Raw genomic sequence first — 19279 nt, 5'->3', positions numbered from 1 at the left:
TTTCCCTATGTAGTATTTTGGTTGTATGAGTGTTCACCCTGCAATATATTTGTATTGTATAGATGTACACCTTGCAATATATGTGTATTGTACAAGTCAGTGTACATCCTGCAATGTATATGTATTGTGTAAGTGTGCAATCTGCAATATATGTATTTGCATACACCCTACCGAGACAACTCACGAGTGCCTTTAGATGTAGGCTTTAGGAAAAGATATAAACGTTTCTGATTATTCTTCACATGAATAAACTACATGCTCCATTAACATATTACTACACAAGTTTTGCATTTCACTTCTTGCAATAATTATTATAATTAAATCTATTGTTTGTTAACATCATGGCGTAGCCTTAAAACTGACAGAGAGAATTGTCCTTGATGCGTGAAGGTATTACGTCTTTATATATATAGTTTTTGTTCATCTCTGTTTCTCGTTTGTTTAGGTCAATTATGTGATGATCAAATCCCGAAACGAGAAATAAAATCACTTGGTATTATGTTAAAGATAAAGCAGTACACGATTGGGTGCCTCAGGTTGCAAAAACAAACGTTTCGTATTACCGTTTTATTCCATTTCGATAAGCCTATTGAATTACGAGAAGTGTCGCGATATTGTCTATATATAGGTAAACTGTCCTTGTGTAAATATTTGCATAATTGCAAATTGAGGAATAAATAATACAACTGACACAGGTAATATAAACTTGATTGTTATTTCTTTTACAATATTCTCTTAAAAAAATAAATATAAAAATGAAATATTTACATCAAAGGTATCCAAACCTGATTTTCATTTTCTTAATATGAGAGGTGATATACGTTGTGAAAATGTTTACAATAATTTTAATAACCTAGTTATCATTTTTTGGCATTTATTTTGTGTCTTTTGGCTGTATCTAGTTAAAAGTATAATTCGGTGCCCGACAATATAACAGAGAAATTGATGCCAGTATTATTGTTTGAAATCCCATCTTGCCCCTATATCGGTATGATTGAATCCTATTCTATATATATGGCTAACTAAGCCCTCCGTTACACCAGGAATTGGATCCCATTATAGGTGATTTTTTTCATGGATCGGACAGGGGCACAGATTGCTGCCGGATCATTGATCCAATTGGTATAGCTGGGTAGGTGTGTATCCAGGGGCGAAGGGGCGACCGCACCCCCCCCCCCCTTGAGCATATTTTTTTTATTTTATATAATATCCCTAGTAATTTCAAAATAGAAAATGTTTAGATGCAAGTTACAAGACCTGGGAAGTGTCATTTCCAGCGATCTGGGAGGCATTTTCGGCCAAACTTTTCTTGTGCGCTTCGCGCCAACTCATGGTGACGCTACGCTTACATAGTTTGCCTACAGGCTTCGCCCCTCCCTTGGCAAATTCCTCGCTACGCGCCTGGAGCTGGGGCCTTGAAAAAAAGTTGTAGCATCTCTGCCGAAATTAGCTATTTAGTTTTATATTTCTTGAGAAGATTCGTCAGGATCGTTCTTATATTTTGAAATATTTAAAGATAATAATCAGTAAATGTATCCAAAAGAGCCTATGTCAAAAGTGTACAAAATAGACACTCATTCTCCAACTTCAAACGACCTTTGACCCGCAATCTGTCTTCATTGGATGACTACTGAAAGGTTATCCACCACTTCTTATCCTCTCCCATGTCCCCCCTTTTCTTGTGTGGGGGAAGGAGTGGGGCATATTGCTCACTACTTTTAGTGAAATCTGTAACTTTGGATACTTACGAATGAAAATGAATATTTATGTAACAATTTAATTATATGGACAACTGTGAATCAACGCCCTGCACTATTCGGTACGTAAGCTGTTTACGAATCTTTAACTTCGGCGATTGTGAGCAAGTTAGATGTACACATTGAATACTGGACATGGGGAATCAACATATAGGGCAATGTTAAAACTGGAATTATTGAAGCTTACTCATACAGGGAGTGTTAAGAAGGTTGCATGAGGTTGCTGAGTGAAGAAGGGAGGGGGGGGGGGGTCCTTGTCCTGTCAATCATCAATAAAGATTTGCAGATTAATTCATGATATAAAACTGTGTTTTTCTGCAATAATTTTCAATAGCACCTCTACCCCTCTTCCCATCTCCCGTACACCCCACCCTTACACCCAAACTCCGTCCACCCAACCTTACACCCCACCCTTACACCACAACCTTCCATCTGCCGTCGTTATAACAATGTAAAGAGATAACAACAAATAGAGAAATGGAAAGAAGTATGTGACATTAAACACTGTGATTGTCATGAAACATGTTAGATCCTTATAACCCAACTTCATCACCGTAAAGCAACATAATTTAAGCGAAATCCCAACTCAGAAACAGAAAATAACCACTTGTCTCACCATTTTGTCAGAATTTATTTTTTTTCCCTTCAAGGATATTTTGTTTTTGTCGAAATTTTCCTGGCGTTAGTACAAATACTTCGCCAACAATGACGTCATTTCTGATTCCTATTTACGGATGATCATGGGTGGGTAACCATAGTAACGATTTTTTCCCCCTTCACATTAGTCGAGGTAAGTAATTACGTTGTGTTCGCTATATTTTAACGACAAGTTTTTTTTTTTGTACTCTATCTTATAAGGTTTCATTTCGGATTTATATTTGGGATATTAAACTCGGTTTATCAGGTTAACGACCTATAACGGTAACCTTGTATATTTAATCATAAAAGTTATATTACGAGGTATATAAACCTGCAAGGTCATTTGTTTCTAAACTTTAAATATATCGCAAACAGGATTTTGTCAGTAAAATTTACAAGAAATATGTGTGATATCATGCATTATAGACCTATCTGTCCTTGCAATATGCATAAATTACTCTCCGATATGAGATTCATGCATGGCGTCATTTTCATCATTCATAACGAATCCTACGATGTATGTATACATCGTATGTAAATTCCCCATCTCAACGTTTAACGATACAACGCATACACAAAAGTAAAAACACACACGAGATTTCACGCATGCGCTTTGTTTATCTGATACATTTTTTCCCTTTTTCAGTACGTCACTCCATATAGTGTAATAACAACTATCACGTATACGGTTTAAGTTGAATTTCCCTTTTAATGACGCGCACTGAATTCTAACAGACGAAAGCACTTTTAATAGACATATCAGCGCTCGAACTATTTTAATTACATAAAGCCAGCACCGTCTCATGTTTAATGATACGGTTGTTTTGATCGTATAATTTACTCTCGACGAGATTCCATTAACATGAAATCCTTATTTTGCTGCCTGCCACCACCAGTACTATAAAACGGGCCGTTTTGAAGGATTGTAATGAAACAAGAATATATTAATAAATACTAGATACTTATAAATTACATATATATTGGACTTGTACACAAAGTGTAACTGATCGTATTTTTTTCCTAACATTCGGTTCAGTTGGAGACTATCAGTTTATTACAATCTGTATATATTAAGCTCAATCGTAAAAAAAAAATGTAAAGAAGAATTTAGAATAATGTTATTTTCCTTTGACGTCACTGTGTAGTTTCATAACCTAGATTCAGTGTATTAAATATAAAGGCTTTAGTATTATTATATAACTAGGCTGCAGCATGAACCAGTAAATCGGTCGACTATTCCATGTAGTTCAAATCGTAAATGACGTTTATAGCTTCCGTGGTAAAATCATACGATATATTAAAACCCGTGTTATTAATATGTGATATATGGTTTATGCGGTTCATTGGTAATATCATGAACAGAGAATGAGGTTGGGTGGGCAAAGGGAAGGGGATCACGGAGGAGAGGGGAGAGGGAAAGGAGAAGGACAGGGGGAAGGGTACGGGAAAGGAAAAGGATAGGGAAGAAATGGAAGGGGAATGGAATATTATTATTTTATGTAAGTCCTTTGAAGAACTTGCAAGACACACATATGGGGGGTATTACTGATGTATTACTGATTGCTTCTCCTTCTCCTTCTCCTTCTCCTTCTCCTTCTCCTTCTCCTTCTACTTCTCCTTCTCCTTCTCAACCTCCATCTCAACCTCCGTCTTCTTGCCGTAATCCTGATATGTGACGCTTTAATTCGATTCATCAACCAGCGGCGATATCAGAAGTATATTATGATGACAGAGACAAGTAATAAGACCAACATAGATACAATAATGCTCAAGTGTTATGAAGAAGATATGAACCATGCTACATGGTGCTGTAGTAACCCATTTTCTTTGCAAACTTTGGTTCTACGTATAACATGTTTTCTTTCTCATTAAATATGTTCAAATTAGAAAAGATTTACATCTCTATATATAATGGCGTTGTAGAATAGAGAGGGAGGTGAAGGGGGGGGGGTGGTAGGTGAGAAGGAAAAAGAGAGGGCCATTAAGGAACAGAGTAGGGAGAGAGTAATTTGGATTTTCCAAGTATGGTATACGTTTCGAGATAATATATGAAAGGCAGTAATGATATGAAATTATTTGTATGAAAACAAAACTGTGACTAATATACTTTCTTCCTTGTAACATCTTCTTGTTTCACTAAGGAAACAAATAGTTACTCCTTGAAAAACTTCGTCAGTTGTGGCGAGATAAAGAGGGAAAAAACTCCTCGGGCATCCATATAACTTGAAACAGCATATTGCCGCGCTTGTTCTTATACCTCTATACGAAATCTACCTAGTGCCGTAAATTCAATTTTGAACGGTATACACTTTCTTTACAAAGCGGTAATTGTAGAATACTTCACTTCAAATATTTCATCACCAGAACACTATTTTCCATATAAAATTTTTTAATTCTAACAGCAAACCAGAAATTCTCAACATGTTTTGTCTTATTCTTTTTTAACCCCTGATTTGTAATGAAACTTGACTATACCAGCTGACGACTAGGATAATTTTAACATCGAATCGTGTCGATAAGTTAACCAAAGTCAACGCAAAAAAGCTTCTTCAATGGATGCATTTAGTCTCAGAATCAAGTTTGATAAGTTGAAAACAGACCCCATTAACAATAACCACCTGTCCAGTTTAAAGGCATTGAAGACTCGCCCAAACCGCGTGCCGTGCTCTGCAGAAAGTTAACTTTCCGTTGCTTGCAAGTGAAGTTTTCTTCTTGTCGCTACAAAATGCAGACAGTAATGAAATGTGATACCTTGTTATCTTTTATCTAGACCTGAGATGTCCATCGCTGCTATGTACACTGTGTTGTCGGTATTGACCGTAGCTCTATGTATTGACTGTACACTAGTGTCTTATTACCGACGGTAGCAAGCTGTGTGTGTATTTTCTGGGATCGATGGTGGTGTCTAACACTTCTGTTACACCTCATTCGAAACTAGGTCAGATTACCGGCATGAGACGTTTCTTTGTGCGCGAGTCTTCAATGTCATTTTCATTGTTAGGATGAAATGTATTTTTAGACATTATAGATTCATCAATCAAAGTGACTGGACTATCTAGTTTAGCATGCAGCTCCTCGGAGTAAACGTAAAATTTAGTATGAAGGGAACATCATACCTCATGGCCTCAAATAATACCCTGAAATGTATTATCAATACGTTCATGTAGTTTGTAATATAAACGAAGGTAAAATGACATTTATTGGTATTCATCCTGCAGTAATCGCAATTTATATAGCAGTGGATTATCATTCACATCAAGGCCTCGCCCGAGGAGCCGAATTCTCGACTGATCGAAGCAACTTGATTGAAGCATTTCAGGCTTTGAAGATCTATAAAAAGTGAATTTATATCGGCTCACATGAACATGGACACGTGCTGTCCTTACATAGTCTTACCAGCCTGCAGACACGATGTTACAGAAACCATGGAGGTAAAAATGCAGAAACCATGCAGGATAAAGTGGCAGCCGTTCGGTCGGTGTCATTTTGGGTTAGAAGGTTGTTATGGATGTATTAAGATTTAGATAAAAGATAACACATGCATAGCCGGAGGGGAGGGGGATGCGTACAGACGGAATCCCTCCACCTCCCCCAAGAAAAAAAAAGTGTCGTTTTGTTGAAAACATTCAAATAGTGGAATTTGCAAAGAATGAACAGAGGATCCATTCGGCTGGCTGCTTTAAAGTAATTTTGTAGTTGGCCTCCTCAAAGACACATGACCAACTTGCCCTCGAAGTTTACCCCCGCCCCCCCCCCCTCCCGTCATCCCTGATTGAACCCTCTTCCTGCAATGAATCCTGAACAAGTACGAGAGAACTCAGTCTATATATTCAACAAGCAATTCAACAGTCATGTGACAAGGTGGTATAACAACCACGCGATAATAAGTACAATACTATAACTAACCATGCAGGTTACCTATGATCATTAATGTAAAGTACTGTATAGTTTCTCCCCTATGTTGGTCACAAGGGAGGATGCATACGGAACAAGCCTTACACTTAAGAATATTAAGAGTGACTCCCCCCCCCCCATATTAATGTCCCAAAGGAATTTTAAGTCGAACCCCAAACAACGGTTGGTGAGTCTGTCGACTTTCTGACCTACATTCATTTCTTTTTGCGTTAAAAGATAGGGACTCTATAAACGACCTTTAAAATTTGTTAATATAAACAACAGCGCTCTAACTTAACATATAATGAATGACTAAGAGGAAAATTTGGAATTTTAAGAAACAAAAAGGGCTTATACCATGACCTTTAAAGGTGATCATGATTGTCCGCCAACATGCTAGAAAATCCAACACTGGTCACCATGTTACCCATGCCCAAACAAGTTGAACTATACTCAGGGGGGGGGGGGGATAGAAAGCTTCCAAAAAGTGGGGGGCACAAAAATTGGAGGGGCACTATCCCATTCCACAACCAACACTCGTTATGCTATAAACCGATACACACCGGCCATATCACTTAAATATATATGATGTGTGAGTATGTTATCAATACTATTATGGTGCACGTAACTCTATCAACCACATCTGTACTTCTGTCCATCCATACTTTAGAACTTTCCAAAAAAATCCTCCTGTGTTCATTCCTTGAACAAAAGTTTTTAGCAACTTGGTTAAATCCTTAGCATGTACAGACTAAAAATAAATAATTAAAATAATATTTTAAAATTAAGAAAGATATCCAAAAGACAGTTCTTCATCAAAGGGGCACATTTTATTTGCTAGTTTGGAAAAAGTGGGGGCACGTGCCTTCAATGCCCCCCGGTTCCTACCCCCTGACTATACTTGTCACTCTCAGAGCATTTCGGTCTTCTTTATTCTCATTAAAATAAGAAGAACGGATAAGAAAGTCCAAAGAATACAAAGCGACTGTCTTGCCCTACCTGTTTTTTGCCCGCCTATACCCATACTGAGATACTCATATATACAACTTTAAACCCTCCTGTCGGCATGCCGTTCTCCGTTTATATGTGTGTTTGTATATATATATTATTTGGTTCTACTTTATTCATGAAATATTGTAAATATTGAATGCAATATTTTATCAAATGCTTCTAACTATCAATTCGTCTCGATATAGATTTATAATTTACATAAGATCCTGTCCAAAATAATTTTGATGCACCTTTCCATTTCTTTTTTTTTTTTGGTTACCGAAAGGTTTAATTGCATCAACGATTTTTATCTCGCCTACTTGTTTCCATTATCTTAATGATGTTCGTGACATTTTCTTTACTTTTCTCCCGCTCTCTCTCACTGTATTCTGTTACTAAAACTAAGAAATTATAAGATCACATGACATTTGTCTATTGTCATTTCATCGAGATAAGATATGCGAGGAACGATAGGCCATCGGAGCTGATATAGCCCAGTACAGAGTTGATTGCTAGTATATATAACCATCATGTACAAACCATGTGTGTTTAACAGCTGGAATCAAGGTTTCGTTCTCACTTAATAAACCACGTTCACAACGATGGGAATTACCAAACAAGAGCGTAGCATAAGAAGTTTTCCCCGATTATTGGCTTGCGTAAAAAAATAATATGAATAAATATGCAACTACACAGAGAAAAAATAAGTCTCTGCGAGATATTGTAAATATGTTATTATATCATTAACATGCGTTGTGTTGAAGTCGAGAGTAAAATTTTAAATGAGGTGGTTATTACAAAGTTTTTCGCACAAAAAAAACCTCACAAAACACCACCACTTCCTCGTCCTCGTCCTCCTCCTCCTCCTCCTCCAAAGAGGCTGCCGTGTCATTGAAAATTGTGAATATAACTCTGAACGAGTCGGCTTTAACCAAAACACATGGTTTCAAGTATTTTATTGCACTAGTTTATAAAGAACAATTTTAGTAATACTTTCTATAGTGAACTTTCATGTTCAGCTTCAATGTAATCGTGTACTGACAACATATATATCATTGCCGGCTTTTGATCTGCGGTTAATCCCGTATCACGCAATCGTATCGTAGCAAGTGGTGCAGTGTATTGAATAAGACTATAGCAATTACACTGAGCGAACAGTCCCTCCCGCCCTCCTACGATGCCCCGTCCCCCACTCAAGAAAGCTTAAGCCTTATTTATGACTTAAACTTAAAGCGGAATATACGAGCCGATGTCAAAGGTCATCTGAAAATCTCTAACCCAAATTTTACTCAGTGCAAAAATACTTTAGATAGTCCTACAGAATGGAATTGATTTGGAGGGGATCAGGGGGGGGGGGTAGTCACATTTCGAGATGTGTGACCAATATTTAAAGTATGGCATATTCTGGGTATGGGGGGGGGGGAGCAGATGATCTGTAAATTCAAAGAATCGTTAGATGGGTTTCCTCAGGCTGTAGCAACGGCATATAGGTCTGTAGTGTCTCTATGCACAAAAAACATAAGTATAGACAAGCCCAAATAACGCTGGGAGGAATATCTCCGAAATTCAGAGAAAATATATAGTTTCGAAGAATTTTTGAACGAAAGTAATCCTAAATTGGAAATTTACGTTTAGCTAAAGGGGTTTTCTGGAAAAATTTGGCACGGTATGCTTTAGTATATAGTTAAACTTATTCTCTAAAGGCATTTCCTTGTGAATGCAAGAAAGGTAAATTTACTTCTGAAAATGTGCATGTCAGAATTAAGAATCGGTGATATGTTTCTTGGTGATGCGGTGAATATATAGATAGAAGTGGAAAGAAAGTTTATATATACTATGGTTTGAAGACACGTCAGTTTCAGGATTATGTCAGCATAGACCTATTTTACAGCTAGGAATGGTGTGTTATAGTACATTGATTTGAATGGCGCTAAAGGTAAAGGTGTGGAGATGGAGGAGTAGTCGGGGGCGGTTGGGTGGGTGGGTTAGAGGTGAGTGGGTGTTAATAACAAGGTGAGGCATAAGACTTCTTTTGATTTTAAATCCTGTTATAGGATGTACACGTTCACGAAACAACAAAAATCATCGACGACAGGCCATTAAAAAAGACTACCCACAAGAAAAGTAATCTGTCAATTGTTTTAATTATGTAGAGTCGTTTTCATTGTGTCACCTTGTTGCTACTGTTGTTGTTTTCATTTCGAATTCGATATGAGATAGCTTTAATAGTTCCGTTGCAGCTTAAGTTTAAATTATCTATTAGGAATTCGGACTATTTAGATTACACAGAAAGTTTCTTTGTCAATTAGCTCATTAATATTCATTATCTACCATTGCAAATAGAATGGCATACAAGTAGTATTCAGATAGGCTTATATACGTTATACCTTTTAGTATACCGGATTGCCTATAAGTTCCTACAGAGAACTGTTAAATGCGGTATGGACGCCAAAAGCCCCCGGACGCCTAATTTTTTATTCCTAGGACGGATAAGGGTTTCAGGTTTTTCAGGAATTTACAAATCCGTTTGATATCAGAGTTAGGGTTTAGAAAGTGGGTTAGGGCTGCTGCTCCTGTGAAATTATCTTGTAAAAATGAAGGATTGTCGTTCATAATCTGGGGTCAAAACTAGGAAAAAAAGATTCAGAACATGTTTTTTTGAAAAAGCGTCACATGTTTGGAATCCAGGGATTTGATTGGCCGTGCCCTTATTCGTCCTAGGAAAAAAATTACGCCTCCCGGACGTTCTAACATTACACGAGGATAAAGATTCGATGTTAGGGAAACTGGCCGGTGCCAGAGTGGATCAAGTTGTTTGGTTACCGTGCCCAGATTCTGAGGCCGATGGTGACTAAGTTCCTTAAAATGTAAATTTACACCGAAAGTCGGCGGAAAAAACGGACCTGCAGGGGCTTCAGATCGTTCAGACAGAGGTATATATTTCGCTATTTCCCCGGGGTTTGGTTTTAGTGATTTCGGGCTCGTAGCGAATTTAAAGGATTACTCTGAAGTACATGTCTTTGTATCTATAGGTCTCTATATGTCCTACAATTAATTGCTCCATTGACCTTCCAAGGCCGCTATAACATAGAATTTTCAACTGACATATTCTACTCATCATATGAAAACTCATATCTTGACCTATAAGTGCACATTTATCAACCGAAAAACCATGATCGTTTACATGTTGACCTAGAAGAGGTGAAGGGTTAGCCATAGTACGGTACTCCTCAACCCATTTGCCGGTTCTCGCTGAGGGATTGATCTGTTTCACATATATAATTTCTAAAGCTCCTATAATTCCCACACCATCAGTAGTTTGTTTCATCCTCTTCAACATCCAAACATCGAACAAAAACATGATGATGACTGAAACCAGAGGTGACACCCAAAATCGATCTCTCAGGGGTACCAAAAGAAAACATGATGAACTCTCAGCCCACGTCCCCTTACACCAAGTTTCCATGATCAGGCTTTATTTTCCATCTTGAATGACGTTTCTTAAGATATTTTGCTCTTAGTTAATTAAGTTTGTCAGAGTAATCAACTTGTTGACAAATAATTCTTTCCAACAAGGTCTCATATGCAGCGACCTGCATAGGCTATCTTAAAACTTTCCTGGCTGTGGGGTGGGGATGGCTGTCGGGCTCAGAAATGGCTGTAACAAACCAGTGACCAGAAATCATAATTACAGTACAATTTTCAAATTCAAATTTCATATAAAACATTTGCTAAATGCCGATTTTAGTAACATTTTTTAAAATGGAAACAAACTTTTCTGATGACCGAAGCCCCTCCCTTCTCATCCATCAACCCACTCACCCAAGTACAATCAAAACAATTAACTCACAATTACCTGAACAATGTTGTTGACGAGAGTTCGGTGATGTTGTCATTTACGAAGTGAATTTTGTAGACAACGCAAGATACTCCCTTTCTTTTATTGTTTCTATATCACTTATCAACAATTAAAAATGCCAAAACACAAACACAATACCCCTTATGGAGTACCTCTCTCTCTCAGTTAAAACCTCACTCCAAGGAACACTTATACTTATAATACCTGATAGACTTCTATAAGACCCATACGCTTATATACCCCAATTTCTCGAATGAAAAACAAAATATAGCCCTGGGAGACTTACGTCAATAATTCAGAAAAAAGTCGTCTTAGTTTCCAATTGTTGGACATTATTAAATGTCATTACTAAGTAACGAGAAAACACCCTAAGAGGCGTAGACCGTACCAGTGTCTTGCTTACTTGTTTTAGACTTTTGTATAAGATCGACGATAGAATGAAATTCTATATCCCGAATGTTTTCACTATGGAACAAGTCTTACCTATAACATAGAAACGCAAACAGTTAGCCCTTTTTTTATAAAAAAACGGGACCTGGGGGCAGGGACGTAGCCAGGGGGGGAGCAGGGGGAGCGACCGCTCCCCCCCCCCTTTCAGTGTCGATATATTTTTTTTAAACTGTTGTTTTTTTAGCATGGTATTTTGTCAGTGCTCTTTTGATCTTGAATACTCGTCAGCTCCGTTAACTCGATTATAATCGTAGTCACATTCACGCCTACTGATTCAACTACTTGCTTAGTTTGGCAGATGCAATTAGCTAAATTTAGCCTATAGCCTATTACAAGCCTACAGTTGGCCACTGCGTAATAAAATACATATTGCCTACCTAACCGCACTCTATGGAATGTCACGAACTGTATGCACAACAACGTCGATAACGTTCGTTTTAATCCTTTCTATGATTCGTCCTAAGTTATGAAGCAAAGCTAGCAATCGTACGTGATACGCACTTCCTTTAAATAATTATTACACTGCTAACGATAACGATATTTGTTTTTAGGCCACTGCATATCTGGCTATATTACAAAATATGAAAGTTTATATTGTCCATCAGTTAAGTTCGTCAAATGTATTAAAGTCCAGACATTGGACAATAAACAAGAATCATCCTACTGGAAAAATTGTAAAAGAGCACTATGTTGTCTTTCTGATATATTATGTAAAGAACATGTAAGAGAATTCAAACAGGAAACAAAATCTGCTGATAATATGATATCCGTGATCAGGGGCGTAGCCAGTATGTAGCACTGTAGGCCCGGGCCTACACATTTTTTTGGCCAAGTTATCTTTTTTAAAAACACCCATATTTCAAATCCATAAGCTTGCTGGACGAGTTTAAGAGTCCAGACAGGAATAACTATTGAAATGAACGTAGCAAGAATATGGCTAAATTAGGTGACCTAGTCTTCTAATTTAGGCTGTCATTTCTATCGCGTGCCGTTTCATTCAGCACTCTACCCGCCGAAAAAGTCTAGAATCCGATCTTGTCAGTTTTTTTAACATGTAGTTAAGAACCCGTTTACGCAGATAATATTTCAGTTGAGAAAACAGTTGAGAAATTTGCATCAGATGGCAATCGTCGGATAGCTCTCGCCTTCTCTAATATTAGGCTAACTTAAACATTTACAGTTGTTTCAAAGACAATTACTGGCTATAGTTGTATCAAAGACATTTCTGGCCTATCTATATATGTATCTACAAGTATCAGCAGTTGAAAAGTAAGACTACTCGCAGTGTACATGTACTTTGCTAATTTTAAATACCGAACATTATGTAGTATTGAATTACGTACTATTTTAACTCGTTTGTTTTTTTGGTTTAAAAGTGATATTGAATGAGGTGTCTCAAGTTAGCAAGAGGCCATGGAACCAGAATGAACACTCGGGAAGGGCCGTTTCCGGCCATCTGGGGGGTTTGTAAAACCAAAAATTTTCTTGTACGCTCCGCGCCAACCGATGGTGGCGCTCCGCTCAGATAGTCGTGCCTACAATTTTGAAAATCCATATCAGTCGCAAAAAGTGCTCCCCCCTTTCAAATTCCTGGCTACGTCGCTGCCTGGGGGGGGGGCATTGGGGAGGGTGCTCGCTAAATTTCCTCTGCGTTTCAAATGTTGAGTCTCCCTCTGTATTGCTGGCTTGCGGAAACTTCTGACCAATGAACTACTAATATACCGTAACCTAGCGATCAGAAAAGTTCTCATCCTGCTCTATGGTTGGTTACGATAAACTTTATACAACTCTGGTACAAACACACTTACAAATTAGCCTATCGTCATTCATTTACGGGACAGCTTTAACCTACACTCTACAGCTGTTACCATAATCTAAAGTGCATGCAGTGCGCGACATAGATCAAATCAGATGAATTCATTATGGTCAAACCTGGAGAGGTTGAACTTGAAGGGAGAGCAGGATTGCTGCCAACTAGAAGTGTTTGATATATGCTTTAACATATTCAGTTTTGATTCAGATTGTATGACGGATGTACTTCTGACCAAAGACGTTTGCTTAACGTTAGTCTAATATAGGTAGAGGTAGGCTATAGGCTAAGTTAAATTAGCATAGGCCTAGACTAAGTAGGTATTAATACTATTACTAATAGGCCTTCGCGTAGGCAAAGATAGTCAGAGTTCTAGTCAGTTAAGCAACCTTAGGGTTAACAAACGTCCGGATTTCCCTGGCATGCCTCTTTTCTTTGGCTTCCATTGGCGTCAGGACGGATCTACAATATTGCCCACAAATGACAATATCCAGATTTGGAATATCTTTATCCACAAATCTGCCAAATGTGACCAATTGTGACGTAAACAATTGCTAGAAAACATATTTGGCCCTAACATCAATCAAATAGGCCTTTAGTGAACAATATCATAATTCGGCAGATTTTTTCGAAAATTATGGCTGTGATGCTGGCAGCTTCTTAAGTTTGAGTAATATTGACAATGATGGCTCACAAATTTGTACAAAACCTGCATATGTGTACGTTCGTGTGACAGCATTGCTAGTGTTAAGTGAGGCACTGTACTAATGACAGACGCTCACAATTACTTGCCCTGCGTAGTCATCTCAGTGCATAAGATCATTACTTGAGCTAAAATTTCACAAAAGTGCAGGAATTAAGTCATGGAAAAGCAGTGAAAGCTTGCATAGCCTAGAGCACAAAATAATGAACTTCAAATTGCCATGAATTACTACAAATAGCATTCCATCAAATTGTGTTTCTTGTGGAAGTAAACTAATTATGATTAGTTGCTAGGATATACTTTTCTTGCATAAAAAAGTTATTAAATTTTGGAATTGGATCATGAAATTTTGTTACTTTTCAAGGTTTTAAGGTTGTAAAACAGTATGCTTGATTCAGGAAACATTTCCAAAAACTGCTTACATACCATGACATCAGAAGTTCTGTCAAAAATCATTCTTTTAGTAAAGACAAGACATAAAACAAAAACACAATTGCGACAAAAATAATCCAAACAACATCTTGAATTTCCAGCCATAGCAGTACTCAATGGGATTGAGTCCCTGCACAGTTTTTTCTATCTATTTTTTCTAAATATAAATCTAAATCTAAAATATAAATCCACTCACCCATATTAGTTGCTATAGGCCATTAAGCAAGGTAGTAAAATGAATAGAAAACTCAGAAGAAGTAAGTTTGATATTTTATTTTCCATTTTGATACCTTGGGCTCAAGCAATTAACAAGTGAATTTGTGACAGTCAACAAACGTTGAAGGTACAAGTTATAAATGTTAAATCCATGTTGTAAATAACATTTTGTTTCAAATGTAATAATAAGCATTGCATCATCATTGGAACCATTTGGTATCCCCCCCCCTCCACGGTCCCTAGGCCAAGAAAAATGAATACAGACCAATTCTGGTAGAAGCATCACCTTACTATCATTTTGAGGCAGCCATCGATATAAGGGTATATATATCTGAAGGAAAATGAATCTCCATGAAACAATGGAATGCATTTTCCCTTCACATACCTCATTCAAGAAAACAATAGCACTTCCAATGGATATTTGCAAGCCAAGATGTGAACAATAGGGTAAAAAAACAATTATGTATTATAACTTAATTCCAAATTAAATAGTACTCACTGCTCACATTATTTCATGTTTTCCCAACTTTTGTACCGACCATATTAAATACCTTCACATTAGTTTCAGAGTATCACCTCCAAAATATCACAAGTCTAAAATTGCTTAAAACTGTCAGCTTGAAATTTCTCACCCCTTCAATTTTATTTCCAGAGATTGGAAAAGTGTTTTGAGAATGGCATCAAATTTCTAGTTCAAATATCAAGATTTACGTGACTAAAAACTTGAAATTCTATCATGTTTTGGGGTGTGTTTATGGATGACTTTTATAATTTCTATTTCTGTGTTTAGTGGGTAAATGCTGCATATGGAGGAGACATTTAGTTTTAAATCTGCTGTAGCCTACATTTCCAAGCTTTTGTTAAAATACAAAAAAAAATCTTTTTCAATAAATATTAATAACATCTTTCAAAACTCATTGCATGTAGAGCGTTAGTCAAGGAAGCGTATGACTCATCGTTTTAATTGGTTAGTTCAAATCATATAGCTTATTATTAGATAACCTCGAGTTTTAATTTTAAAACCTGCCGAAAAGAAATTTTCCAATAATTTAATCGGAGCTACTTCTATATCTTGACATGCAATCTGTTCTGAATTTAGGTCAGACAGGCTTTTCAATGACAGAAACTAATCCAATAGAGCCATTTTTGTTCTCAGAAAAGAGAGCTATCATTCAGTTTAATCTGTAAGATGTTTGAACCTGTAGCTCACTGGGAGATTTCTTTTATTTGAGGCTTTGATTCCATCTGCTGTAGCAGACGGTTGAGTCGTCATTCGATGTCTGTCGTTGGTTTAAACAGATAAGTGTGTACCTCTAATATTTGATTGTTATCAGTTGACTGCTTAAAGAAAATTGAGGTACCAAACAGAAAGAGAGAGGAAGGAGGGGGGAAAAAGGAAAAAAAGTGCATGTAGGTATAAATACAAGAAGTAACAAATGTGTAACGGTCAGAATGATGAGGGGAATATGTTGAACATAAGTGACAAGCAGTTTTTCTTCTTTGGTATATACAGCGGTTTTCCCAAAACACTGAATGTTTATATAAATATATATATATATATATATATATATATATAAATATTAATATATATATAAATATATATATATATATTTATATATATATAATTGAAATTGTAGTGAGTTGGAAAATCCAAAACAGTGAAAAAATTCCAGCCTCCATCGGGATTCGGATCCCGGGTCTCCCGCTTTATATGCGGACAGCCTATCCACTAGGCTATGGACGCTGATTGTATGTCCAGAGGTTTGAAACCCGTAAGGAAGGTCGTACTTCCACTGTAGGCGCTTGTCACCTGTATCGATATATACATATACATATATATAAAACAGAAACAAGCACTGCTTGTCCCAACTTAACCAGCGAAGGGAGAGCAAGTTTAATAAAGGGTGCAAGTTTTTGATCTTAGCGCATCTGAGTAATTGAAAGTGGGAAACAAGGTGTGTGAGGTTCAGATCTTAGCAAGTGTTTGTTTTTCAAAGCTAGCAATCTTAGGCTCACAAATGGTAGTGAATGTTATCCAAGGGTGCTTTATTTGTTCATATGAAGTATAATGAACATATTTTGGTTGAGTTATTAGATTTTTATAAAATGGAATAAATATTAACATTTCTAGAACCTGTACTGAGGATATGTTATCATCATCAACTCAACTAAGCCATAACGGAGCATACTAGGTAAATATCTTGAAATCTGTAAACAGGTATAAAACTGTAGAAGGGGTCAAATTTTGTTGTTGTACTACGACAAGATTTACTTCGCTCCCCTGGTTACCTGTCTCCGTCTTAACATAGATGCACTTTCCTATCTACCTATTACTACATGACAGAAACTTCTTAGCACATTTCTGGGGAGCCCACCCTCTTATTCCTCCTGAACCTACCATTCAGAATACTAACTACGTGCATTTCAATGCAAAGTTTTATTCCTACCATTTTTTTTCACTCCTCTTTGCATTTTAGTGATCGATTTTCGACCAGACAGGAGTTAAAAAAACAGGATCGATATTTTTCCTAGTCTGTTTAGTCAATATGAAAGAATTTTTCTGTGTCCCTCTATAATGACTCGTAGGTGAATCACTACTTATGCTGGATCTTCAGCAGCAATCACCTTCTGGCTAACGTTTAATTGTACTCTCTAAGTAATTACTCTACCTTGCGATGGGCTCCACTCATATCTCTTTTATCTCTCATCTGGATGCAGATGGCTGCTAAGTCCGTAGGCTGAAAGGGGAGAAAGATAACGTGGGAGAGGTGAGAGGCGGCCGGGGATCCCAGCTAGGGTATCGAATGATTTCAATGGCAAAACTTGATCGTGGTGATCTCTACTCTTTGATTGGATAATCAGAGAACTAGAGATGGCTTTAAAGGCCATCAGTATTGCCCTCCTAAAATATGCTAGATAGATATGCTAGAGGGTCAGATAATGGTCACTCATATACTCAAATTTCAACAAACATTTTACTGCCACTCTAGAAGTAGTTAGATATTTGACTTCTATACTAACTTGTCTATTTTACTTAGATACTAAATTGTCTACTTGTACTTAGATACTAAATTGTCTACTTGTACTTAGATACTAAATTGTCTAATTTACTTAGATACTAAATTGTCTATTTCATTTCTATATTCAAGTGTCTATTTTACTTACATACTAAATTGTCTATTTTACTTAGATACTAAATTGTCTATTTGATTTAGATAAAAAATTGTCTATTTGACTTAGATACTAAATTGTCTATTTCACTTAGATACTAAATTGTCTATTTGACTTAGATACGAAATTGTCTAATTTTACTTCTATACTAAATTGTCTATTTTTCTTAGATACTAAATTGTCTATTTGACTTTAATACTAAATTTTCTATTTTACTTAGATACTAAATTTTCTATTTGACTTAGATGCTAAATTGTCTATTTCACTTAGATACTAAATTGTTTATTTGATTTAGATAAAAAATTGTCTATTTGACTTAGATACTAAATTGTCTATTTCACTTAGATACTAAATTGTCTATTTGACTTAGATACGAAATTGTCTAATTTTACTTCTATACTAAATTGTCTATTTTACTTAGATACTAAATTGTCTATTTGACTTTAATACTAAATTTTCTATTTTACTTAGATACTAAATTTTCTATTCGACTTAGATGCTAAATTGTCTATTTCACTTAGATACTAAATTGTTTATTTGATTTAGATAAAAAATTGTCTATTTGACTTAGATGCTAAATTGTCTATTTCACTTAGATACTAAATTGTCTATTTGATTTAGATAAAAAATTGTCTATTTGACTTAGATACTAAATTGTCTATTTTACTTAGATACTAAATTGTCTATTTGACTTACTAGATTGTCTATTTTACTTAGATACTAAATTTTCTATTTGACTTAGAGACTAAATTGTCTATTTGACTTTAATACTAAATTGTCTATTTGACTTAGATACTAAATTTTCTATTTGACTTAGATACTAAATTGTCTAATTTACTTAGATACTAAATTGTCTATTTCATTTCTATATTCAAGTGTCTATTTTACATACTAAATTGTCTATTTCACTTAGATACTAAATTGTCTATTTGATTTAGATAAAAAATTGTCTATTTTACTTAGATACTAAATTGTCTATTTGACTTAGATACAAAACTGTCTATTTGACTTTGATACTAGATCATCTAAACTAATTTGTGTTTATGAATTGGAATCCAAAATAGTTAGGTAAATCTATCACTGGAGATAGTGTTCAACCAAAGGGAGCAGGTAATAAATCAAAACTATTAAGTAAACTTTAGAGGCACATTTTATCGATACAAACTTGTTTTGCATAGATGGACTAGTCAACCTACACACCTCAGTTTCAAAATGTAGACAATGTTTAAGAATCTCAATTTATGAAAGCATAGAAACCCTAAAACCATCACTTGTGCGTTTCAAACTGTTTTCATTATCATTTAACTGTTTTCCCTTCAACTTTGCAATAAACATATTGTCTTTCTTCTTCGTATTTT

General features: G+C 36.1%; 1 protein-coding gene across 4 annotated transcripts in view; it reads left to right on the top strand.

Moving 5' to 3' along the window:
• The window catches only part of LOC139969730 (tumor protein p53-inducible protein 11-like), a 120366-nt gene that overhangs the window by 5749 nt on the left and 95338 nt on the right, over positions 1-19279 (top strand). Inside the window, exon 1 of one of the 4 annotated variants that reach the window (XM_071974934.1) lies at positions 10018-10213. The exons of 1 other annotated variant lie outside the window; for it this stretch is intronic. Coding sequence is in view for 2 of the 3 variants with exons in the window: in XM_071974932.1 (XP_071831033.1) it covers positions 13501-13652 (152 nt within the window). In the remaining variant the exon portion in view is untranslated. Of the gene's footprint in view, positions 1-10017; positions 10214-13451; positions 13653-19279 lie in introns of those variants that run through there. 2 more of the 4 variants (XM_071974932.1, XM_071974933.1) reach the window with 2 other exon arrangements.

Source organism: Apostichopus japonicus, chromosome 7, assembly GCF_037975245.1.
Source record: "Apostichopus japonicus isolate 1M-3 chromosome 7, ASM3797524v1, whole genome shotgun sequence".
NCBI classification, from domain to species: Eukaryota; Metazoa; Echinodermata; class Holothuroidea; order Aspidochirotida; family Stichopodidae; genus Apostichopus; species Apostichopus japonicus.
The sequence above is the reverse complement of the archived record's forward strand: the minus strand, read 5'-3'. Positions and strand labels throughout refer to the sequence as shown.